Source organism: Schistocerca nitens, chromosome 4, assembly GCF_023898315.1.
Source record: "Schistocerca nitens isolate TAMUIC-IGC-003100 chromosome 4, iqSchNite1.1, whole genome shotgun sequence".
In the NCBI taxonomy this organism is placed as follows: domain Eukaryota; kingdom Metazoa; phylum Arthropoda; class Insecta; order Orthoptera; family Acrididae; genus Schistocerca; species Schistocerca nitens.
Window position 1 is genome coordinate 514,073,783 of NC_064617.1, and position 26,633 is coordinate 514,100,415.

Genomic DNA, 26,633 nt, shown 5'->3' on the forward strand with positions numbered 1-26,633 from the left:
ATCTCAAAGTTCATTAATACATGAGTTTTTTTATGTTAATTTTGAACTAAGAAACAAAAATGAAAATAGTCCACTATATTTCAAGCCTTAGCTATTTTTATCTTAGACAACACTCACAAACACGCTGTGTTGTTGTTGTTGTTGTTGTTGTTGTGTGTGTGTGTGTGTGTGTGTGTGTGTGTGTATTTGTACTTAGGGTATGAAAACAGTGAAAGACCAAAATGTGATTTGTTTCATGTATTTATGTTTTGCTCAGCAATCATCTGCAAGTGAGTAATTGTCTTACCTCATTTTTATTAGGTTATTTGCATCTTAGAATCTCCATTTTTATTAAAATTTCTGAATTTACAAACTTCTGGTAATGAGGAAATGAAATTACTTCTCTACTGTTGCAGAATATTCTGGGGCTTAAGACTTCTAAGAAAGATAATGTAATGGCACTGGGATGTGAATTGTGGGCTTTTATAGGTACACTCATAGCCAATCTCCTCAGCCTTGTCTTGCACATATAATGAGTATGCAATTAGCTAAATGGTGTAAAACTCATATTTTACTTTTAACAACATTAGGAAATGTTTATGTATGCCCCATATTCATTTATTCTGTGAAACTTAGTAAGTAAGTTAAGAATTGGTGAAAGAAGGTACAACAATCATACACAACTTGTGTTTATTGTAGCAATCTAGATTTTGGTCACTGAGTGAGCATCTTCAATGCAACCGATAAAGTTAACACATTTCAGCCGTTATTTGGCATAGACCCATTTGGACTATACAAGCCAAGAGTTCAAATTACTTTGAGTAAATGCAAAATAATTTTTCAAATTTATTAACTTTACCTGCTGCATTTAAGATGGTTACTCATTGACCAAAATCTAGATCTGCTACAATAAACATAAGTTATGACTGAGTGTGGTACCTTCTTTCATAAAATGAAATATGTACTTAAGCTATACATAATACTATAGTGTGAGTAAGTGCATTTTTTACTGTGTCAGATTTCTGTATAAAATCCTCTTGTACATTACCCCAGTGGCAGATACATATGGGATGCACGCAGGGTGCATGCTTCCCCCCCTTGCAGGGCTGGCCGCATTGCCCCCCACACTGCCCCTGTCAGTCATCCTGCACGCTATTCATTTGTTTCTTTCATCAGTCAACTCGACTGACTTGAGTTATCGAGTACTTATACTTTCCTATGTAGTATGCACGTCCGCGTCATCTTATTTCGCATGTTTCTGTCTGGCACATAGACAGCTAACACATGGCTGAGATCGACAATGGAGGAGGATCAACTTAATGGCTTAGCTCTGTTGAGCACTCACCCTGACACTGATTATGCTATTGACGATGTAATTAACCAATTTTCCAGAAAGAATAGGCGCATAAAATTCATCATTTATGGAACTTCTAACTTTTTTGTATCATAAGATGGCATTGTCTTGTATATGTGTAAACAGTTTAAGTAAAACTTTCTTAAATTTTGCATGTGACTGGATTATTTTTTATTATGGTAAAAGAAAAGGTAGCTCAAGATATCTTTAGCACACCTTCCTTGAGGTTTTTCTGTATCCACCACTGCATTACCCATGATGACATTGATCAATGCAAACACCAGAATTACAGAAATGTCATTTCTGTCTCCTTACACACTTCATTGAAAATTTATGTTCTCCCTTTTAATAAGAATATTATTATTATGTAGATACCTGATGTTGTTTATGTTTATTATGAGATACTTGCAGTTTGCAGCATATGTGGTGTTTCACTCACCTTTTTTGCTGCTAAATATTGAAATAAATGTTAATTTTGATTGTTTTACATTTAACTCTTTCTAGTTTAAGTATATTTATGAGATTTAGTATGACCATTTGTTTCTTTTAGATCTGTTGTTATCAAATTGGCACCTGTTCTTAATTGTCCATTTTTCTTTCAGGGTATTACCAAAAAACGTGACACATCAACAGATTTTCAAAAACTTGCAGATAGTAACACAACTGTTAAACCCAAATATTTATGAGCAGAGAGATGATTTGATTAACTTACAGGAGACAATTGATGCAAATAATATTTCAGTCAGAATGTTAACCAAATACGTAAGTAATGATATATATCTCAATTAAAAAGCAAAAACTTTAATTATGCAGATGTTCTTTTATTTATACACTTTTGTTACAAAAACTTACATAATATTTATAATCTAAACTCATACACAATTAAAATTACAGCTAGCTCCACAGTGCAAGCAACTCATTGCTAACTGCACATGGAAGGGACGCTTTGTACATAATTGCTATAAGATGTTCCAAGATATAACAACTACTGAAGGGCGTTGCTGTGCATTCAACTACAATGGATATCTGGAAGAAGTTATGAAGTAAACTCACTCTTTTTTTCTTTAAGAGACTTGTTTCATTGTGCAGTATTCAGTCTTAAAAGAGTTTTTATGTAAATGACATTTACTGATATGCAGAACAGGACTGTGATAATTTGATATGAGAATCACTGTTACTGCTTTCTTATGGACTATTACAGCTACATCTACATCCATTCTCTGCAAACCACTGTGAAGTACATGGCAGAGGTTACTTTCCATTGTATCATTTATTGAGTGTTTTTGCCGTAATATTGGGGAGGGCGACAGCCTCAACCCAGCGAGTTGTTCAGTTGATATACATGAGAACATAACGAAAGCCGTTAGAGGGGGAGGGGGGCAGGGGGGGGGGCGACAATGTCAATATCTATATGCTGGAAACACCCAGGAGGAATTGAAAAGGCTCCGAAGGGGGGGGGGGGTTAAATGTGCTTGTGTACTTTGGAGCATTGGCACGTGACGCAGGAGCGTGCCCATTGCTGGCAGTCCTTGTTGACATTTCTCCACACAAAGCGCTCCACAACGAGGCACGTGGACGCACAAACACCGGGGTGGGCTAACTTATGCAGTGCGTTGAAAACAGCTCAACGGAGCGTGGTTGGGATGAGGGGGCGTAACGTGCCCGTACCATCATCGCACCAGATCTCACCAGAAATGCCAGGGAAGGTGGTACGGATGAAGTGTAGTGAAGAGGTAGAGTCTGAAATTAGGTTTTGTGTGTCGGTGGGTTTGGAGGTTAGGCAGTTCAGAGAGGTCTAACAGCAAATGAACGGTGTTGACTCATGAAAGGAAATCAGCAACTATATTGTCAGCGCCCTTTATGTGTCTGACATTGGTGGTGAACTGAGATATGAAGTCCGTGTATCTGAAGCGGCGAGCAGGCGGGTCAGCTGGTGGGTTTGTAATGGCCGCAGCCAGGGGTTTGTGGTCTGTTAAAACATAGAAAGGGTATCCCTCAATGTCAGTCTTAAAATGCTTGATCGCTTCATAGACCGCGAGCAACTCCCTGTCAAATGTGGAATATTTCCGTTGTGCATTGGTGAGCTTGCGCGAAAAGAACTGCAGAGCTGAAGTCTGGCCGTTGATTGTCTGGCTAAGGACAGTGCCAATGGCAGTATCGCTCACGTCTGTGGTGATGAAAAGCTGCGCATTGGGATAAGGATGCGCGATGGTGCAGGCCTCGGCAAGAAGATTTTTGAGGGCAGTGAAAGAGTGAGTCATAGCAGGGGTCCATGGAACGGGCCGAGATCCAGAAGTGTGGGTGCCTGCCAAGGCGTCCATCAGTGGAGCCTGAATCTCCACAGCCCGAGGCAGATATCGGCGATAATAATTAATCATCCCCAGAAAGCACCAGAGCTCTTTGAATGACGCAGATCTGGGTAGGTTTAGTATTGTTTGTACCTTCTCAGGGGGCAGTGAAATGCCGTCAGCAGAGACCCTATAACCAAGAAAAGTGACAGCGGGTTGATGTAGCTGCAATTTGTCCTGGTTGGTCTCGATGCTTGCTGCCACGAGAGTGTTCATAACAGTTTGCACATGTCGGATGTTGTCCTCGATGGAGGAGCTGAACACAAGAATGTCATCAAGATATGCAAAGCAGAATTTTAGGTTTAGCATTTCTGAAGAAGAGAATTTTGTTAACGTCAAGTATAGATTTAAATGTCAGGAAGTCCTTCATGAAAGTATTTGTATGGAGTGTGTTCGAATTGACGTGTCGCGGAAGACTGACGCGAATGAGGCACTGAGATGTGCTGAGGACGGTAGCGGAAGCTCGACTGGAGCCGGCGCGTCGGTGACAGGTGAGAAAAAGTTCAAAGTTTGCGAACGCGTGTTAGTCCGCAGAAAGTTTGATGTATGATCAAAGCTGTTTGTCTTTAAATATGTCTGCTTGTGTCTGTATATGTGTGGATGGATATGTGTGTGTATGTGAGTGTATACCTGTCCTTTTTTCCCCCTAAGGCAAGTCTTTCCGCTCCCGGGATTGGAATGACTCCTTACCCTCTCCCTTAAAACCCACATCCTTTCGTCTTTCCCTCTCCTTCCCCTCTTTCCTGATGAGGCAACAGTTTGTTGCGAAAGCTTGAATTTTGTGTGTATGTTTGTGTTTGTTTGTGTGTCTGTCGACCTGCCAGCACTTTCATTTGGTAAGTCACATCATCTTTGTTTTTAGATATATTTTTCCTACGTGGAATGTTTCCCTCTATTATAACCATATCATTAATTTGAACCCAACAATTACGTTTGTTATTGTCGCTGTTGCATTTCGAAATCTTTTCTGTCGTCTTATTTTCTCTTTATTTTCTCTTTCTGTTTTTACCAGTATTTCCGCTTTCAACACTACCGCTGCTATAAAATCCACCGTTTCTAGTTCAATAACAGCTGCTTTCACGTATTAAACAACCATTTCGGCTAGTTCTATTAACTTTCACTTTATTTCCACTTCCATTTTTCGCACATCACTGATCATTTTTAGCCGCTACCCACAGGTTTTAACGTCATTATTTCTTCGTCAGACAATTGTTAGCCCCATTTTCGTAATCTTTCACCACAACACCACTCCTTTTAATACATTTACACGTTTTTTCGAAATTTTCCCGAATTTCTCCGTCCTTTTACGTGTTTTAGCGGCAACACAACCACCTAACCTTTATGCACATCGCTGTCTACCAACCCAAGTTCACCACAGGATCAACTTAACCAACACTTTTTTTCATACCAGATCTCCAGTTGCTTTCTAGTTCACCTTTATCTCTCCCCATATATTTTTATCTTTCATTTTCATTTCAACCTCATGTTACACTTTCCACCTTCTAATACCATGTCACCCTCACAACACCCACACAACGACCCCATTAAGTTTTATTTACATTCCCTCCGCAAACATGCCTTCACCCTAGCCAGATTACGCTCGCATATTTTATTTTCTCAGGCTTGTCTGACATTTGGCATAACCACCAAAGGCCTCATACTTAAAGTTCCCATCTCTGGCTGCAACCCTTCTTTCCATCAGTCCCTATACCAGTTCCAAACTGAACAATCCATTGCCCTCACCCACCTAATCCTTCACCTACACATCAACTCAGCCAATGAACACACCCGTCAACTCCTATCCTTAATAAAAGTCCTCAATCTTTCCTCTCCCACATCCACACCGGCTATTCAGAGCATCCTCCTACAGGCCAACCGCAAATTAGAACAGCATGCCACCCTTCACCTCAAAAAACTATCCAATCTCCTGGTTTCCCACCTCCAGAAAGGCAACTCACTCACCCTTCACAACCTTTCCAGCAAACCTCAACCACCTCTCATTGCACACAAACCCAGTATCTCCCATCTACTCAATCTCCCATTTCCAGCTCCACTCCCTCCAAAACCTCAAAATTCCAATCAACACAATCTGGTATCACAACACCCTAATTCAGTAGTTAACCTTTCCTCCAAACCTCTCTCCCAATCCGAAACCTCTGTCCTATCCAAAGGCCTCACCTTCAGCCCCACTCCAAGATTCAACCAAACAGCCCTCATCAAAGATTTACTGTCCTACACTCGTACTCTCTGCTGGAAGTATCACTTTGCCACGAAGAAAAATTATCCTAATCCTACCCCTAATGATCCAACTCCCCAAGACACTATCCAAATTGAACCCTGCCTGGAACAGTTCCGTCCTCCGTCACAGCGGGACCCACCTCCTCTTCCTCAAAATCACCCTCTCCAAACCTTCCAGGAATTTCTCACTTCCAGCCTTGCCTCTCAATCCTTCTTGAAAAACCTTAATCCTACTCCCAACATCACCACTACTGAAGCCCAGGCTATCCGTGATCTGAAGGCTGACCGGTCCATCGTCATTCTTCCGGCGGACAAGGGTTCCACGACCGTGGTACTTGATCGTCGGGAGTATGTGGCTGAGGGACTGCGTCAGCTTTCAGACAACACCACATACAAAGTTTGCCAAGGTAATCCCATTCCTGATGTCCAGGCGGAGCTTCAAGGAATCCTCAGAACCTTAGGCCCCCTGCAAAACCTTTCACCTGACTCCATCAACCTCCTGAGCCCACCGACACCCCGCACCCTACCTTCTACCTTCTTCCTAAAATTCATAAACCCAATCATCCCGGCCGCCCCATTGTAGCTGGTTACCAAGCCCCCACAGAACGTATCTCTGCCTACGTAGATCAACACCTTCAACCCATTACATGCAGTCTCCCATCCTTCATCAAAGACACCAACCAATTTCTCGAACGCCTGGAATCCTTACCCAATCTGTTACCCCCAGAAACCATCCTTGTAACCATTGATGCCACTTCCTTATACACAAATATCCCGCATGTCCAGGGCCTCGCTGCGATGGAGCACTTCCTTTCACGCCGATCACCCGCCACCCTACCTAAAACCTCTTTCCTCATTACCTTAGCCAGCTTCATCCTGACCCACAACTTCTTCACTTTTGAAGACCAGACATACCAACAATTAAAGGGAACAGCCATGGGTACCAGGATGGCCCCTTCGTACGCCAACCTATTCATGGGTCGCTTAGAGGAAGCCTTCTTGGTTACCCAGGCCTGCCAACCCAAAGTTTGGTACAGATTTATTGATGACATCTTCATGATCTGGACTCACAGTGAAGAAGAACTCCAGAATTTCCTCTCCAACCTCAACTCCTTTGGTTCCATCAGATTCACCTGGTCCTACTCCAAATCCCATGCCACTTTCCTTGATGTTGACCTCCACCTGTCCAATGGCCAGCTTCACACGTCCGTCCACATCAAACCCACCAACAAGCAACAGTACCTCCATTATGACAGCTGCCACCCATTCCACATCAAACGGTCCCTTCCCTACAGCCTAGGTCTTCGTGGCAAACGAATCTGCTCCAGTCCGGAATCCCTGAAGCATTACACCAACAACCTGACAACAGCTTTCGCATCCCGCAACTACCCTCCCGACCTGGTACAGAAGCAAATAACCAGAGCCACTTCCTCATCCTCTCAAACCCAGAACCTCCCACAGAAGAACCACAAAAGTGCCCCACTTGTGACAGGATACTTTCCGGGACTGGATCAGATTCTGAATGTGGCTCTCCAGCAGGGATACGACTTCCTCAAATCCTGCCCTGAAATGAGATCCATCCTTCATGAAATCCTCCCCACTCCACCAACAGTGTCTTTCCGCCATCCACCTAACCTTCGTAACCTCTTAGTTCATCCCTATGAAATCCCCAAACCACCTTCCCTACCCTCTGGCTCCTACCCTTGTAACCGCCCCCGGTGTAAAACCTGTCCCATGCACCCTCCCACCACCACCTACTCCAGTCCTGTAACCTGGAAGGTGTACACGATCAAAGGCAGAGCCACATGTGAAAGCACCCACGTGATCTACCAACTGACCTGCTTACACTGTGATGCATTCTATGTGGGAATGACCAGCAACAAACTGTCCATTCGCATGAATGGACACAGGCAGACAGTGTTTGTTGGTAATGAGGATCACCCTGTGGCTAAACATGCCTTGGTGCACGGCCAGCACATCTTGACACAGTGTTACACCGTCCGGGTTATCTGGATACTTCCCACCAACACCAACCTATCTGAACTCCAGAGATGGGAACTTGCTCTTCAGTATATCCTCTCTTCCCGTTACCCACCAGGCCTCAATCTCCGCTAATTTCAAGTTGCCGCCACTCATACCTCACCTGTCATTCAACATCATCTTTGCCTCTTCACTTCCGCCTCGACTGACAGCCCAAACACTTTGTCTTTAAATATGTCTGCTTGTGTCTGTATATGTGTGGATGGATATGTGTGTGTATGCGAGTGTATACCTGTCCTTTTTCCCCCCTAAGGTAAGTCTTTCCGCTCCCAGGATTGGAATGACTCCTTACCCTCTGCCTTAAAACCCACATCCTTTCGTCTGCTTGTGTCTGTGTATGTGCGGATGGGTATGTGTGTGTGTGCGAGTGTATACCTGTCCTTTTTCCCCCCAAGGTAAGTCTTTTCACTCCCGGGATTGGAATGACTCCTTACCCTCTCCCTTAAAACCCACATCCTTTCGTCTTTCCCTCTCCTTCCCTCTTTCCTGATGAAGCAACAGTTTGTTGCGAAAGCTTGAATTTTGTGTGTATATATCTTGATGTTTGAACCAATTTCCCACAAACTTTTTCACGTCCTCATTGTCCTGGAACCTCTTCCCACTAAATGCCTCATTCAGTGTACCAAACAAATGGAAAGCACTAGGTGCTAAATCAGGACTGCAAGGGGGATGAGGCAGTACTTCCCAGCCTATTCTGTCAATGGTTTCATGGGTTAGTTGAGCAATATGAGGATGTGCATATATATGAAAGAGGGTCATTCAGTAATTAAAGAGACAAATTGGTCTGGAGAAAAAAGTGTGTATTTTTACAAAACAATACTTTTTCTACATTTCAACATAATCCCCTTGAATATTTGTGCACTTGTTCCAATGGGCTACAAGCTTTTGTATTCTGGCTGCAAAGAACGTTTTATCTTGATGTTTGAACCAATTTCCCAAAAACTTTTTCACTTCCTCATTGTCCTGGAACCTCTTCCCACTAAATGCCTCATTCAGTGTACCAAACAATTGGAAAGCACTAGGTGCTAAATCAGGACTGCAAGGGGGATGAGGCAGTACTTCCCAGCCTATTCTGTCAATGGTTTCATGGGTTAGTTGATCAATATGAGGATGTGCATTGTCTTGCTGGAGAATCACACCTCTCCTCTGAGATCCACGATCTCTCTCCCTCATGGCTGGCTTCACTTAGTTTAAAAGCAAGTCTAAGTAGTATTGGCTGTTCATTGTATGCTGCTCTTTGAGATAATCACAAAAAACTGGACCTTCAGCATCCTAAAACACCGTCAACATGACTTTCCCTGCTGATGCTTGGGTTTTGAATTTTTTCTTGACAGGTGAGTTGGTGTGCTTCCACTCCATACTTGGTCTTTTTGATTCTGGCTCATAATAGTAAACCCAAGTTTCATCAAAAGTTAAAATTTTGTTGAGGAAGCATTCGCCTTACCTTTCATAACATTTCTTTAGTACTCTCAACCTTGTTTCCTTGTGTAGCCGCATCAACTCCTTTGGGACCCATCTTGCACATGTTTTGTGGTACTTCAGCTTGTTACAGGTAAAGTTATGAACAGTGACAGTTCTAACTTGAACCTTAAGAACTATCATATCCATAGTCACATGGCAGTCAGCATGAATAATTTCATCAATTCGACTTTCAAGTGAGGGGGTTAAACTGCAACTGGTTGGCCAGTACAGTGTTTGTATCAGCTGATCAGGGCTCATCTCAGTCATGCCAACTTAAAGCCATAAAAGTGCCAAACTTGCCCTACTAAAAGTTTTTTTCCCAGACCAAATTGCCTCTTTAATTATTGAATGACCCTCATACAATGTCTGCTATAACTTAGGTATGGTAAAATATTTATTATGAAACAGCTTCACATTTTGTAACAGACTTCTTCTGTGCACAGTGTACCATGGTCTTTTTGAAGTATGCTTACAGTATGGACTTACTGTTTTGGGAAACTCCAGCAGCAATAAAACAAAAAGAATTTTTGTACTTACAGAAGAGGCCATTAGGACCACCCTGAATAGAAACAGACTCATGCAAAAGTGCCTTCCATAATCTAAAAATATTGATATTTCCATCCATGTACAAATACATAACAAGAATTTCATTAGTCAAATGCAATAATTTACTAGAAAAAATGCAGATGTTCATTCAAATGACACAAGACATAAAGGCCATTTGAGAAGTATGCCACACAGACTGAGAGCTGTTGAAAAAGGTCCTCAATATTCAGGCATGTGACTAGTAAAGTATGTTTCTAAAAGTCTACAAGACAGTAAGAGTGAAATGCCATTCCAGGAACTTCTTAAGAACTATTTAATGGAAAGCAAATTTTATGATGTAGTGAGGTTTATGTGTAAACAATGAGGAATGTTTTTATTGCCTGTAAGTGTGTAATGTAATCACTTGAATTTATTTTGTATGTTGTACATTTTTGTACGTCTGTTTTGTTTTCATCAGAGTTAAAGAACATGTAAAAAACTTTAAGACATAAATATAAATCAAGAGAAAAATGTAATATTACTATTACATTTATCAATTTATTCTTTATATTCTAATGTGTAGGATAAATATTTCAAGACTTTAGATTAACTTGAATTGTCCTGTATTATAAGTACACACTCTGTACATAATTTAATCAAATGGGACAAAATAAAGATCAATCAATCAGTGCTGCTTTCACATTTTTGTCACACTAGTGTGTGTTAGGGATGTGAAGTCAGTGTGGGATGGCACAGCAAACATGCTTGGTCACTCCTTGAAACATAGATTATTTTTGAGTTTTGTTGTCACAATCAATAATATTGGTAAGAGAATGTTATATCACACTGATTTTTGGTTACTCTGTCAATCGGACACATAAAATTACAGTTTAGAACACACTTTTTCCATAATGAAATCAAGATATTTTCTGTTCACATTGGACATTAAATGTTGTTCCTGATGAGCAATCTTTATTTGAGCTGACTTCACTTAAACACTACAAGAACAAAACTGAAATTATTTTGAGAAATAGCAAAGAAAAAGTATGTGATGTCCCTTAAGAGAAGCAGATGATATATTTTGTGTGTGAATTAATAATCCTGATAAATTTTCGCAGAAAATTTATTATATAACTACTGTAGATGTTAGAGAGTGTTCAATCTTTCAGCCAACAACAAAGTGTACCTGTAACTGGAAACATAGATGAAGTACAAAGGACAAGTACTTGTGGCTTTCAAATGGGACTATCTCTTCTTCTGGACAACCAGCCACATGAATACCATTCAACAGTTCTTGCTTCAAAAGGAGTGAAGGTAACGGAACAAATATTTTGTGCGCTACAAAACTGTGTTATTAATGTTGCAGCAATTGACAGGGCAGAAGAAAATATTAAGTCTCAATATAGTAATGATCAGCCCCCATCACTGTATCTTTTTTGTGTTTATTATACACCACATGCTGCTAACAAGTAGTACCACTGTCTGTTTGTGGGCTTCATATGGGGGGTACCTATCTGTGAAGTCCTTTGTGAGACCTTCAGCATACAGGGCAAGGAACTTCTCATCACTGTGGATATACCACCTTCAGGTGACCAGGCTTAACAGAAATATTTTTTGGTGCAGAAGGGTGTAATGAATCTTACCGCCTCATAATTTTTGTACCTCAATTGAAATGATCAATTCCTTATAAATTTGTCCCTGACTTGAGTTAATTTTTATACTTAATCCATATCTAAAGATAATTTTGCATATATTTGACCACCAAAACACAATTTTTCTTGTAATATAATTTTATTTTTGATATAAATGCATTTAGCAACATCGATCTTGAACCATGAAAATTAGTTATCACGGTTGTTAGCTTAAATGAGTTGAAAACCATTTTACAGTGAAACTAACAAAAGTTTCTATTTTCATTTTCAATATTTCTAATTTTATTACCAATAATTCAGTCAATAATTATATGAAGACATGAAACTGATAGTTTTTATATTGTCAAAATCTGCAGCTTTCATTATTAATTATTAGAGGCATAAATATTTATGTAAATGATTATTTCCAGAAAACATTATGTAAATTACACCTGAAAAGTAATTTCAATTAAGACAGTCATAATAAAATTCATTTGAATTACTTCCTGTTCTAGAAGGATCTGGAAGGTAGGTTTGTAGTACTTATAACAATTTTAGGCACCAGATGTACCATGTTAGTTTTAGTTATTGTTGAGATTGGTACTCTAACTATGAAGTGCTTTGTGTTGTGTTGAAATGTTGCACAATGTGTTTACTTGACAAATGGCATTGTAGAAAGTGTCAAGAATTTATGAATAAATACTGAAGATGTAAAAAGCAACAATGTTCCAGAAACTTTTATTGAAACAAAAAAACCTTGGACATATTAATTGGAAAGGTTAAAAAGGAACTGACACCCTAGACAATGAGACACCCATAGCAAGATAAGGAAAATTTATCTGCTAATACAATGTTTCTGCCCTTATGAAATTATATAAATGTTGACAACACTAGAATAGTTAGTTCAACATAGGATATTTACTTTCCATATATCTACAAACATTTTGATAGTAAGGGATATGTAACATTATAAGGAATGACAGTGGCCAAAATGCAGGTATTAGTGGGCTTGATATGGTCGGAGGTATAAATGAAGCCATCAGAGGAGTGGAGGTTGATGTCCAGGGAGGTGGCATGTTGGGTTGAGGTGGAAAGCCTGAAAATGATGGAGAAGAACTTGTTGAGATTGTGAAGAAATGAGGATTGAGTATCTTGGACATAGGTCCAGATCATGAAGATATCATCAATGAATTTGAACAAGATGAGGGGTTTGTGGTCTTGGGAGCCTAGCTAGGTTCCCTATAGATGGCCCATAAACAGGTTAGCATAGGAGAATGCCATGTGGGTGCCCATGGTTGTGACAAGGATTTGTTTCTATATACTCCTCCTCAAAGGAGAAGTAGTTGTGTGTAAGTATATAATTGGGTGCCCATGGTTGTGACAAGTATTTATTTACATGTTTTCCCTCAAAGGAGTAGTTGTGTGTAAGCATATAACTGGTAAGGTGTGTAAGGAAAGTGGTAGTGAGTTTTGAGTCAGCTGATGTTAGGTGTTTGGAAACAGCAAGGCCATGGGCAAGAGGGATGTTGGTGTATAAAGAAGTGGCATCAACAGTGATGAGTAGGGGTGCAGGTGATAATGGGATGGGGCTGGTCCACAGTCAGTGAAGGAAATGGTTTGCAACTTTGGTGTGGGGGGCTAGGCTACAGGAAATTGCTTGGAGGTGTTGGCTAACAAGAGTGGAAATTCTTTCAGTGGGAGCACAGAAACCAGCTGCATTGGGTCGTCTGGAATTGTTGGGTTTATGCATTTTGGGAAGCATGTAGAAGGGGTGTATGGGAGGGTGTTGGGATGATGAGATAGATGGGTCCAGGGGAGAGGTTCTGGGATAAGCCTAAGGATATGAACAGTGATTACAGGTTATGTTAAGCTTCTGGGATGGGATCACTATAGCAGAGATTTCTCGTGGAGGAGTCAAACTGTGATTTGTTGGTTGATTGGTTGGTTTGTGGTATAAAGGGATCAAACTACAAGGTCATCAGTCCCTTTTTGCTGCCACAAACAAGGCTCAAGATAAAACAGCACCAAAAGAATGTTTGGGAAAGTAGAAGGGCAAAAAGGAATGGGGGACCATGCCGAAAGAGAAAATGGAAGGAACAAACAAAAAACAGGGAAAACAGACACAACACTGAGAATTAGAGGAAGGTATTAAAATCATAGAGCAGATGGTCTGGGCTCGCAGATCACATGAATAAAAGAATATGGGACAGCCACTCTGCAACAGATTAAAATGTTCAGCCCAAAAAGACAAGGTGAGATGAACACAGGAAGGGAAAAAATGAACACCAAGATAAACAAATGCGAAGAAAGGGAGACAGAGAGCTAAAATGGAGGGAGTGTGGAGGCCTTGGAGAGAAGGCCAAACAGCCATCTTTAGTTGGCACAATAAACCCCCCCCCCCTCCCCACGAATAAAACGTAAAACTAAAACTGCTGTTAAGGCACTGTCACCCAACATTGAATGTAGGGTGCTGGGAATGTTAAAAGTCGGCCACAGAGTGGCTAAAATTGGGCACTCCAGCAAGATGTGGACAACAGTCATGTGAGCCACAGCGACACTGAGATGAGTCCTCGCGACAGAGGAGGTAACGATGTGTTAGCCACATATGGCCAATGCGGAGCCAGTAAAGGACAACAGATTCCCTGCAAGAGGCCTGCATGGAAGACTTCCACACATTTGTAGTGTCATTAATGACATGCAGTTTGTTGTGCATAGTGTTATGCCATTCTGTCTACCAAAACCATAAAACCTTGTGGCATAATATTGAATGCAGGTCAAGTACAGGAATGCCAATCTCCAGAAGTGGTTTCCATGTAGCCTGTTTCACCGTATCAGCAAGTTCATTGCCTGGGATGCCGACGTGTCCTAGGGTCCAGACAAACACTGGACTGTTTCAGGGCAGAGATGGACTCTTGGATGGTTGTTACCAAAGGATGGCGAGGGCAGCACTGGTTGTTACCTTGGAGGCTGCTCAAGGAGTCAGTACAGAGAAGAAATGACTCATGAGGGCATGAGCAGATGTGCTCAAGAGCACAAGATATGGCCACCAGCTCTACAGTGAAAACACTGCAGCCAGCTGGCAAGGAGTGCTGTTCAATATATTCTCTGTGAACATAGGCAAAGCCAATGTGACCATCAGCCATTGAGCTGTACATGTAAACCACTTCAGAGCCATGGTAAGAATTGAGAGGAAGTGGCATCAGAGAGCCATGGGAGTAACTGAGTCCTTAGTGCCATGCAAAAGATCAAAACGAAGCTGCGGCCTAGGTATACACCATGGAGGTGTATGTGGATGGACCTGTGGGAAGGGGGGGTGGGGGGGGGAGGTGGTAAAGGAAAGTACTCAAGTTCACACAGGAGGGATTGGGTATGAATGGGGGAAGGAGACAGTAATTGGGATGCTCAGGAGAACCACGAATGTGTGCAATGTAACTGGTGAGCAGCTGTGCACACCTAACCTTCAATGGAGGGATTCCAGCCTCCACAAGGGCTCTGTAGAGCTGCAGCAGCATAGAGTGATCTGCACCACAGTTGGTGTTGCTCAGGCAGTGGACATTGAGTTGCTGCCAGCACTTCCACTTTAGCTGATGGAGGTGAGGAAGCCAACTGAATCGGGTGTCAAAAACCAGTGCAAAGAATCGATATGTCTCCACTACAGTGAGAGGATTGTCATTAAGGTAAAGTTCTGATTCTGGATGAATGGCACAACGCCAACAGTAGTGTATAATACACAACTTCGTGGCTAAAAACTGGAAGCTGTAGCTAGAGCCCATGGCTGCGTCTTGTGGATGGCTCCCTGCAGGCATCACTCAGCAACACCAGTACAAAATGCAGAAGTCGTCTGCACACAGAGAAGGTAAGATGGATGTCCCTATACTTGCTGCTAGACTGTTAATGGCGAATAAAAATAGAGTACAGAGCCCTGCAGGACCCCATTCTCCTGGATATGGGGGAACTATGGGAGACACCAACTTGGGCACACAAAGTATGGAGCGACAGGAAATTTTGGATGAAAATCGGGAGTGGGCCTCGGAGACCCCACTCAGATAATTTGGCAAGGATATGATGTCACCAGTCATCTCATAAGCTTTTCGTAAATCAAAAAACATGGCAACCAGATGTTGGCTCTGGAAAAGGCTGTTCAGATGCCAGAGACAAGGGACACAAGATTGTCAATGGCAGAGCAACCCAGACATAAACCGCCCTAGCATGGAGTCAGTAGGCCACGTGACTCCAGGACCCAACACAACCGCCAACTCGCCATATGTTGTAGAAGCTTACAAAGAATGTTGGTGAGGCTGATGGGCTGATAGCTATCCACATCAAGCAAGTTTTTACCAGGTTTGGGCATGAGAATGATAGTGCTCTCCTGCCGTTGCAATGGAAAGACACCATCGCACCAGATCTGGTTGAAGATGATGAGGAGATGTCGCTTATAGTTGGACGAGAGATATTTAATCATCTGACTGTGGATCCAATCTGGCCCAGGAGCTGTGTTGGGGGAATGTGCAAGGGTGCTGAGGAGCTCCCACTCTGTAAATGGGGCATTATAGAGTTCACTGTGGTGTTAAGTGAACGAGAGGACCTTGCCTTCCATCCGCCATTTGAGGGTGCAGAAGGCTCAGGGGTAGTTCTCCATAGTGCTCTGCACAGTGCTCGGCAATCACATTTGTGTCGGTAAATCACACACCATTGATGTTAATGCCAGGGAGACCTGTTTGGGTCTGGTACCCAAAAACACTTCTGATCTTCGACCAGACTTGGGAAGGTGATGTATGGTACCCAATAGTCGAGGCATACCTCTTCTAACACTCCTGTTTCTGTCTTTGTATAAGCTGGTGAATGTGGGCACAGAACTGTTTAAAAGCTATTAGGTGCTCTAGGGAAGGGTGCCATTTCTGTCACCGTAGAGCCCGCCTATGCTCTTTACTGGCCTCAGCAATATCCAGTGACCCCCAAGGTACTGTGTTTCACTGGGGGCACCTTAAAGAGCAATGGCTTGCATTTTACGGCACAGAAATGATCGTTGCTCAACCATCACATTGATATTACCATGTGGGAGAGATTCAACGGTGATAGCAGAGGTGAAAGCTTCCCAGTCTACCTTGTTTAAAGCCCACCTGGGTAGGCATCCACGGGCATGATGCCGGGGAAGTGAAGGAAGATGGGGAAGTTGTCACTACCACATAAGTCATGATGGGCTCTCCAGTGGACAGATGGGAGAAGTCCTGTTCTGTAAAGTGATAAATCAATGGCCGAGTAAGTACCATGAGCCACACAGAAATGTGTGGTGGCTCCAGTATTTAGGAGGCAGAGGTCGAGCTGAGACAGTAAATTTTCAACATCTCTACCTCAGCCAGTAAGCATGGTGCCACACCACAAGGGATTATGGGCGTTAAAATCTCCCAGAAGTAGGAAAGGTTTAGGGAGTTGATGAATTAGTATAGCCAATTCGTTCAGGGGTACTGCACCATCTGGAGGAAGATAGACATTGCAGATGGTTATTTCTTGTGTCGTCCTTATCCTGACAGCCACAGCTTCAGGAGGACTTTGACGGGTCACAGGGACACTATATACCGAGTTCAGGACACAGATGCAAACGCCACCTGGCACTCTATTATATTCACTATGGTTCTTGTAATAACCACTATAGCCACTATCGGCAGGGGTAAACATTGCCAGAAACCAGGTTTCCTGGAGGGCAATGCAGAAAGCAGTTGTCAAGCATAACTGTTGTCGTAGTCAGCCAGTTGGTGGAAAAAACAGCAGCAGTTCCACTGGGGTATGACGTTATCATGAGGCCAGGACGGCCTGAAATGCTCAGGGAGGCAGTTTACTCCTCAGAGTCACCTGCTGCCACTGACTGAGTACCCATTTGATCAACATCGATTGTGTCTGGGGGTCCAGCGAGATCTAGGTTCTTAGGGGATGCCAGAATCTCCACCTCATCCTCAAATGCAGAGCTTGTAGGTAGCAGTGGTGTGGGTGCCACTGAAATGTTTGGGTTCTTGGGAGTGTTCTTTTTTTTGGGTTTCTCTTGGCGCTCCTTTGGTTTCTCTGGCTGGGAGGGCTTCAATGATTCAGTGTCAGGGACTGAGGAGGACTGTGAAGCACTACAAACAGGTACCTATGGTTGCTTCAGCCACTGGCGGGTGTCTGCTTTGCCACTAGTAGGAACCTGGGAAGGGAGTGACCGAAGGACCCAAGGGACCCCTTCCTAGCAAGAGGAGCCGAAGAAGACTTATGCTTCTCCAGCTCAGAAGTAGGGATTGATGTCCCCAATGGTTGTGGAGAGGGGGGGGGGGGGAGGGGGAGGTGGAGGTGTTGCTCCTGAGGCAGGTGGTGCAGGAGCAACAGGGATAAAAGTGCCCCCCTCCATCAAGGGGGCAGGTGGAGTCTTACGGTACTGAGAGCCAACTGTAAATGGAGGAATTGATGGGCTAGAGCCATTGTAACAGCAGCGTGTAAGAGGTTGTCATACACACAGATGTAGGCATTCAAATTTCCTCTTAGCCTCAGTGTAGGTCAGTCAATCCAGGGTCTTGTATTCCATTATTTTCCTTTCTTTATGTAGAATTCTGCAGTCTGGCGAGCAAGGGGAATGGTGCTCTCAGCAGTTGACACAGATGGGAGGCAGGGCATATGGAGTACTAATGTGAAGGCTGTACACAACCTCGACAGATGACGCTGGAAGTACAGTGGAAAGACATATGCCCGAGCTTCCAGCACTTAAAGCACCACGTTGGGGGAGGAATATATGGCTTTACATCACAGCGGTAGACCATCTGGTCAGGTGATGGTCTACCGCTGTGATGTAAAGCCATATATTCGTCCCCCAATGTGGTGCTTTAAGTGCTGGAAGCTCGGGCATATGTCTTCCCACTGTACTTCCAGTATCATCTGTCGAGGTTGTGTACAGGTCAAGATGAAGGCACCGGTGGCAACCTGATTATCACTGAGACCCTGATGGATGCGCCAGACAAAATGAACACCTTGTCACTCTAAGTTAGTGTGCAGCTCATCATCAGACTGCAAAAGAAGGTCCCTGTGGAATATAATACCCTGGGCCATATTTAAGCTCTTAAGGGGCATGATGGAAACAGAAACATCCATAGCTTGTCACAGGTGAGTAATGCACATGACTGGGCAGAGGATGCTGCTTTTATCAAGACCAACCCAGATTGAATTTTAGACAATCCCTCCATCTCCCCAAACTTGCCCTCTAAATGCTCTACAAAAAAACTGAGGCTTCATCAACACAAAGGATTCTGCCAACTCTCATACATATGAGGTAGCAGGGTAAATAAGCTTTGCTGCCATCCGTAGCCTTGCATTCCTCCCATGGTGTGGGTAGGGAGGGAAATGATTTGAGGTCATACTGCCGTGCATTAAACTGAGGCCTGGAGCACTTAGAGACTTCTCGTGTTTGATCACCAGCAATTGATGATGTAGTATGCTTCATGGCACATCATCCATCCTGATGCCACCCTCTCTGACCAGGGGCCCTCCCCATGGGTGCCACCCAGCCGCAGCAAAGGCCACCTGGCAGAATGGCCATTGCTGGGAGTCCCAATGCCCTAGGGGGATGGGCATCTACTCCCTGGCATACGTGGGGAGTTAACGGCGCAGGCATCTGCAGAGTGATCCCTGTGTATTCAGGGAGCTACAACAAACATGGTACATGGTGGCCACACCACAATGAACTGACTACTGTGCTGGACGTGAGGTGCAAAGAAGTCCATGATCATTGCCAGCACAGAAAAAGACACTGCACAGTGGATGGAGGAAAAGGCACCTGGGAAGGTGTCCTCACCCAAGAGTTGGAGAAACTGCAAATCCACGACATTAAAGTGGGCTAAAGATCTCAGTGCACAATGGACATGATGCACCATTTAAGGTGCCCTTCCCCAGTTGGCTCGCACTTTGGGGAAATTTGGAAAAATCGAGGTCAAACCCTACAGGGACCATCAAATAAAGGCTGAAACATGTGAGACTCCTTTTAGTCACCTCTCACGACAGGCAGGAATACCTCATCAGGCCTATTCTTAGCCCCAGACCCACGAGAGGGAGGGGGGGGGGGAGGTTGATTTGTGATGATAGTGATGGAGTCTTTGTCTGCAGGGAGGATGATTAAAGAAGGGGCTGTCTGGTATTATGAATGACTTTTTTCTTCTGTTGTGACGTTTTTGTTATTGAGAAGAGACCTGAGGAAGGATGAAAGGTCCAAGTTGGAGGTAAAAAATTTCTGGAATGTGGCCAGGGGATAGTTAGGTGGGAGGAGTGGAAGGTCACAACTGGATGGGGGTATGAACAGGGACAGCCAGGATTCAATGTTGGGATTAGATTGCCTTTGGTTGTACAATGTTATCTGCTACTGCTGACTGCATGCTGATGAGACCAACCTATGGTGAAGTCTCTGGTACAACTACCAGCAGGCAGGCACACAACTAACTATGTAACACATTTAATGGCTCAACTTTTGAACTAGGGGCTGGTTGTGCACCATTGCATTGTGCCCTATTAAATTCAATAACAATAACCCAGCCTAACAAACAGTCACTGAGCAATTTAGAGCAAAAATATGGAACATCAAATAAACTTAGAATGGTCCATTTGAGTAGTCATGTATCCTCAAACAATTTTTGGCTTAACTTTAGCTATTTGCTACTCATTTCTTACACCAGCCAAGGATACTGGCAAAAGACCACTAGACCATCTCTGCTCTCTTATTTCTCAGCTTGGTCATATGATCACTACTTGTGTCATATTAGCTCTTAACTTCTATATCTCAATGCCAAATTATTCACATTTTTTTAACATACTTCATATTAAACACTTGAGATAAATTTTTTACATTATGTTTGAATTCCAATATTACACGGATTAATTTCCTATATACCTGAAATTGTATCTTTTGGATAAGTATTTGATACTATGAATTGGAACTGCTGGAATCTAATCAAGTTCACAATTTAATTTACATGTTCTACATTACTGCTTTAGTCAAATGATAAATTCACTACAGTACTAGGATTTCCTGTTAATACATAAATAAATGACAGTAATATAAACTACTTATGCAAAGGCTAATTTGTTGCATAATTGTGTCAGGCTTCCTTTTTTGGCATACAACCAGTGTAGTGTAACAATGAAAATAATTAATTTTTGACAATATATGCATCTGGATAGATAAAAAAAACACTCACCAAGCGGTGGCAGGAGAACACACACATAAAAGAATGTTATACAAGATGAAAAGGAAAGGCTGATTCAGTCTTTCCTTCTCATCTCGTCCGGTAAGTCTCTCCTGACCTGCAGTTCTGGGTGACTTTTCCAAAATCTACGTCTTTTCCTAAACCTCTTTAGTCCTTCCCCTTCATCCTTCCCCATCAAACCTTCTGCCGGGAGGAGCCGCCACTGGCTCCAAAAGCTTGTATAGGTATAACATTCTTTCCTGTGTGTGTTCTCCTGCTGCCACTTGGCGGGTAAATTTTTTTAATCTATCCAATTACATTATATAACCAGTGTACTGTGGTGTTTATGTTTATACTAAGTCCTCTTTTGATGTCACAGTAGGTCATATAAGCTCTTTTTATTGCTGTCTTCATTCTCCTTTATATAGCATATTTTTGTGACCCAATACCATGAGCACGCATAATTAAAGGGCAACTGCCTCCATAGGCAGCCTAAAGAGGCAACTGTGCATTGCAAAACAGCCTTATATGAGCCAGTGCACCAGGAATTTGGGCAGACTCATGTTGATTTGACTAATGTAAGCTTCACTGTTAGATTGTGACTTAATGTACTTCTGGGTTAAGTGTATTTGTGCTGATCACTATTTTATTCAGTGTCTCAGTATACACTTCATGCGAAAGTGGAATAAAAGTTGATTGGTGGAAATTCTGATATTGTGTTGTGCAATGTTACAATATTTTTGGTGATGAGTGCAGTATTCTACTCAGTATGTTTCATGTCATGGTTCACTACAGCCAATATGTCAGTGTTAGAAATTCGTCAAACTCTTGTTGAACAGCAGCAAGCTTTCAAAGAACAAGCAGTAGGCTCTCTCTTTGGCACTAAATAATTTAGCAGAATCCTTGATGTATTAGGGTTCACAACATTGATGCAAAACCCACTGATTCCTCCGTATGATGATGCTATGGAAGATTGGGGCGTATATGAAAAACACCTTCAGCAACATTTCCAAGCATTTGGTGTCTCTGAGCCCAACATGTGTAAGGCTTTCTTTCTATCACGAATTTGTCCTCATGTTTATCACCTTTTGTGTCAGTTAGCTCCTCTTTAAGAAGCTGCCATCTCTCATTTGATGAAATGTGTCAGTTGCTCTCCACTGAAAATGTACTCATGTTTATTGCTGCTGCATAGAGTTATACTGTTGTCAAAAGCAGCTACAACAGTCATACAAAGCTTAGATGGTGGAACTTCAGGGGCTTAGCCACAATTGCCAATTTGTTACTGAAGCTTACTATGATTCACACGCTGATTTGATGATTAATGAAGCTATAATAAGCTTGGCTCCTGATAGAGAAGTTCATGAACACACTTTAAAATGAGAAAATTCCTCTCTCACAGAGGTTTCGAACATTGCCCAGTCTTTTGAAGTATCTAGGGTAGTAGGAAATCAGATAGAAGCTTGATGTGAAGTAGCCGCTGTTGCTTCTCCTCCTCAGCTTATTGTTTTACTCAACATGAGCACGCTGCATGCCCAAATGGGCAATGTGCAACCGTTGTAAAAAATGGGACATACTGCATCTGTGTGCAACTCTCATTCTCATTCACTGGACATAAACAGTGTTTCCCAAGTGATGGTATCACCAAACAAACTCTTTATCGAAGTATGTGTTATGGACAAGATGTTAAAAATGCAAGTAAATACAGGTGCAACAGTGACTTTCTTAAATTCTTAAACCTATGTGGGTCTTGGAGCGCCAGAATTGTCCCCTGTCTCTCACTTGCTGCTGAATTACAACAAACAACAAATACTCATAACGGGACAGTTTTCCACTCCTGTAGTGTATAAAGCTGTTGTTTGGCCTTTGACCTTTTTAGTGGTGGATGATGCCAACATTGAAAATTTATCTGGGTCAGACACCTTCAAAATTTTTGGATTCACTGTTTCTGATGAAGTGCATCTGGTATTGGATCAATTTCCATAGCAACAACTGGGTATGCTCTACTTGGCATTTTCTTCACTGTTTTTGTAAGGATTAAGGTGAGCTACCAATTTGAAGGCTTATACCACAATGAAACCAATGGAATTCCCCCTTTTTTTCAGGCCTGCCTGATCCCAGCACCTTCATGGGAACAAGTCAAATCAGAACTTGATCAATTTACACCCCTGAATGTTGTCACACCTGCCTTTTCTGGCCATTGTTGCAGAACCTACTGGCAACCTTTGGCTCTGTGGTGATTTGAAGAAGTCTGTATATTCACAGTCTATTATCAGTATCTGTCCCTTACCTGTCTTGATGGATTCTTAGCTCAGCATTTCAGGGGCCAATATTTTTCCAAAATATACTTGTCAGACACTTACTTCCAACTGCCTCTGAATGACAATTTCAAACATATCTTTGTAGTGAAACCACTTTCAGGTTATACCAATACCATTTCCTGCCACTCAGCATAACTATTGTCCTTTTTATTTTCTAACAACTTTTGCAGCAACTCATGTCCTCCTTGCTGAGGTGCATTAACTACCTGGATAATATTATTGTCTCCAGTTCCTCAATGGATGAACACCTGCACAGCTACATTGTACTGGCTAAACAGACATTGCCAGGATTGCAGTACAGCAAAAAACTGAGATGAGAGGTTATGCTGGGTGCAGTGGATAGAGGTGGAAAGAGATTGGACTCCTCCACCTAGAAGTTCTGCCACAGTTATCCCATCCCAGTAATTCAACAAAACCTCCAACCCTTTGTCAAATCCTTAGGCTCATCCTAGAATTTATACTCTGAATCCATCTCCCTCCTTCCACAAGGACCCTGAACACCCAAGCAACAAAAAACACCTAAACTAAAAAATCCTGAAAGCCCCATTGTAGCTGATTTCTGTGGTTCCAATGAAAGAATCTCTACTCTTGTTGACCAGCACCTCCAAATATTTCCCCGCAGCCCACCTTCTCGCATCAAAGGTACAAACCACTTCCCTCAGCAACTTTTTATCATGCTGGTAATCACCTGGATCCCTACTTGTCAATGTTGATGCTACCTCCCTATACACCAACACTCCTCATGCCCATGGCCTTACTACTATCAACACTACCTGTCCCAACACCCTTCTGACATGAAACTCACAACCTGATTCCTTACACACCTTTCCAGTTATAATCTCAAATACAACTATTTCTCCTTTGAGGGGGGAAAAATCCGCAGTACAGCCATGAGAATCTGCATGTTACTTTCCTGTGCAACTAGTTTATGGTCTGTCTAGAGGAAACCTGCCTAGGTTCCCAAGACCCCAAAACCCTTGTCTGGTTCTCCTTCATGATGGTATTTTCATGATCTGAACATAGGGTCAGAACACCCTAATCTCATTTCTCCACAGCCTCAACACCTTCTCCTGCAGCATCTTCAACTGGTCCTCCTCGACCAAATGTGCCACCTTCCTGAATGTTGACATCCACTCCTCTGATGGCTCCATTCATGCCTCTGTCCATCCAAAGCCCACTAACCACTAACACTATCTGCATTTGGACCACTACTGCCACTTCCACATCAAAAAGATGTCCCCATTCGGCCTGGCCATTTCTGGATGGTTTATCTGCAGAGATGAGAAATCCCTTGCCCAGTACGCTGAGGGTCTTACAAAAACCTCCACACATGAACACCTCCCACACCTAGTTTGCAAACACATCTTCTGTGCTTTATCCTCACATACCACTTCCTCCCACCACACCCAGAAACCAGCTGCAAAGGAGCACCCCCACCCCAATCACACAAGACCACCACAGACTGGAACAACTGATGCATGTCCTTTGCCAGGGCTTTGACTATCTATCATAATGCCAGGAAATGATGGAGATCCTACCTCTGATGCTTACCACCCTTCCTAAAGTGGTGTGTTGGTGCAAACCCAACCTACTCATCATCGTACATCCCTATGCCACACCCACTCCCACTCCCAACCCCTTGCCACAGATGTCATATCCCAGTGGAAGGCCTAGGTGTAAGACCTTCCTGATTCACCCACCTAGCAAATTCTACTCCAATCATGTCACAGGTTTATCCTATCCATAAGAGGCAGGGCTACTTCGAAAGCAGCCATGTCATACACCAACTCATTTGCAGTTTCTGCAGAGCGTTTTATTTGTGCATTGACTACCAACCAGCTGCCCACCAGAATGAAAGGCCACTGCCAAACTGTGGCCAAAAACAGTGTTGATCACCTAGTGACACAACACACAGCGTGGCACAACATGCTCAAGTTCAGTGGCTGCTTCAGAACTCATGCCATCTGGATCATTTCCTGCCAGCACCAGTTTTTCTGAACCATACAGGCGGTTGTTATCCTTGCAAGACATACTTTGCTCTCAAAAAACCTTCTGGCCTTAATCTCCTCTAACCTATGCCAACAGCACGCCTCCCCTTTTGCTGTGTCACCCACTCCCATTCCATGCCTTCATGTCCTCATCATTATGCTCCACATGAAGTCACTGGCTCTGGTGCCTGTACTTTGCATTTCTTTCCCATAAGCTTGTTACCTCCCTTTCCAGCATTTCTATCCTGCACACAAACTGCCTCCGTCTGAGCCACTCCCTAACAATCCCCAACCCCTCCTTCTGTTTCCCGTGTCTGCTTCTTGCTTCTTTACCCCTCTATCCACCCCACTTGACACACCTCTGGCATTGTGTGTTGAGCTGGTGTGTGTAAGGGGGGGGGGGGCTCTAGCTTCTTAAAGGATGTTTCCAAAAGGTAGCACATTTTCGTTCTTTTTTGTATACCTTTTGATGACCCTTTTGTTATTCAAGGAATGGTTTCCCTTGGTCCTAAATTCATCTACATCTGTATCTACATGGATACTTCACAAATCACACTTAAATGTCTGGCAGAGGGTTCATCGAACTATCTTCACAATAATTCTCTATTATTCCAATCTTGAACAGCATGTGGAAAACACAAACACCCATATCTTTCCATGTGAGCTGTGATTTCCCTTATTTTATTATAATGATTGTTTCTCCCTATGTAGGCCAGTGTCAACAAAATATTTTCACATTTGGTAATGGGGATTTCATGAGAAGATTCCATACTAACAAAAAAATGCCTTTGTTTTAATGATGCCCACCCCAAATCCTGTACCATGTCAGTTGATACTCTCTCCCTTGTTTTGTGATAATACAAAATGTGCTGCTCTTCTTTGAACTTTCACAATGTACACCATTAATCCTCTCTGGTAAGGATCCCAGATTGCACAGCAGTACTCCAAAAGAGGACAGACAAGCATAGTGTAGGCAGACTTTAGTAGAGATTTTACATTTTCTAAGTGTTCTGCCAGTAAAGCACAGTCTTTGGTTTGCCCTCTTCACAACATATTCTATGTGCTCTTTCCAATTTTAGTTGTTTGTAATTGTAATTCCTAGTTATTTACTTGAATTTACAGCCTTTAGATTTGACTGATTTATCAGGCAACCAAAGTTTTATGGATTCCTTTTAGCACTCATGTACATGACTTCACACTTTTTGTTATTTACAATGTCTAGAAATTTATGTCTATAAAATGTCTCAGCTTTAGACAGTGATTTAATATTTATGTCCAGTTGACACTGGTTGTAATTTTACAAGAGCTTCATCACAGGTGTCTTATTGCTTTGCATAATTAGATATTCCGTGATCAGACTAAAGTTCTCTTTATTGTTTTGCACTGCTAGCAGTTCAGTACAACATCAGATAATCATTGATGTGTCATCACTCATCAGCATAGTTCACAAACATAAAGTTTTGTGGTTATGTTATGCCATTAATATATACACAAAAATGATTTTTTCCCTGATTAATCCATTTGCTTTGTTCATTCACACATTGTTTTCTGTAAATC

General features: G+C 42.6%; 1 protein-coding gene across 1 annotated transcript in view; it reads left to right on the forward strand.

The window, feature by feature from the left end:
* LOC126251757 (sodium channel protein Nach-like) overlaps positions 1 to 26,633 on the forward strand; it is a 128,780-nt gene that overhangs the window by 13,350 nt on the left and 88,797 nt on the right. The window contains exons 2-4 of the mRNA XM_049952373.1: positions 1,936 to 2,095; positions 2,228 to 2,376; positions 11,115 to 11,259. Coding sequence (XP_049808330.1) covers positions 1,936 to 2,095; positions 2,228 to 2,376; positions 11,115 to 11,259 — 454 coding nt within the window. The remainder of the gene's footprint in view (positions 1 to 1,935; positions 2,096 to 2,227; positions 2,377 to 11,114; positions 11,260 to 26,633) is intronic.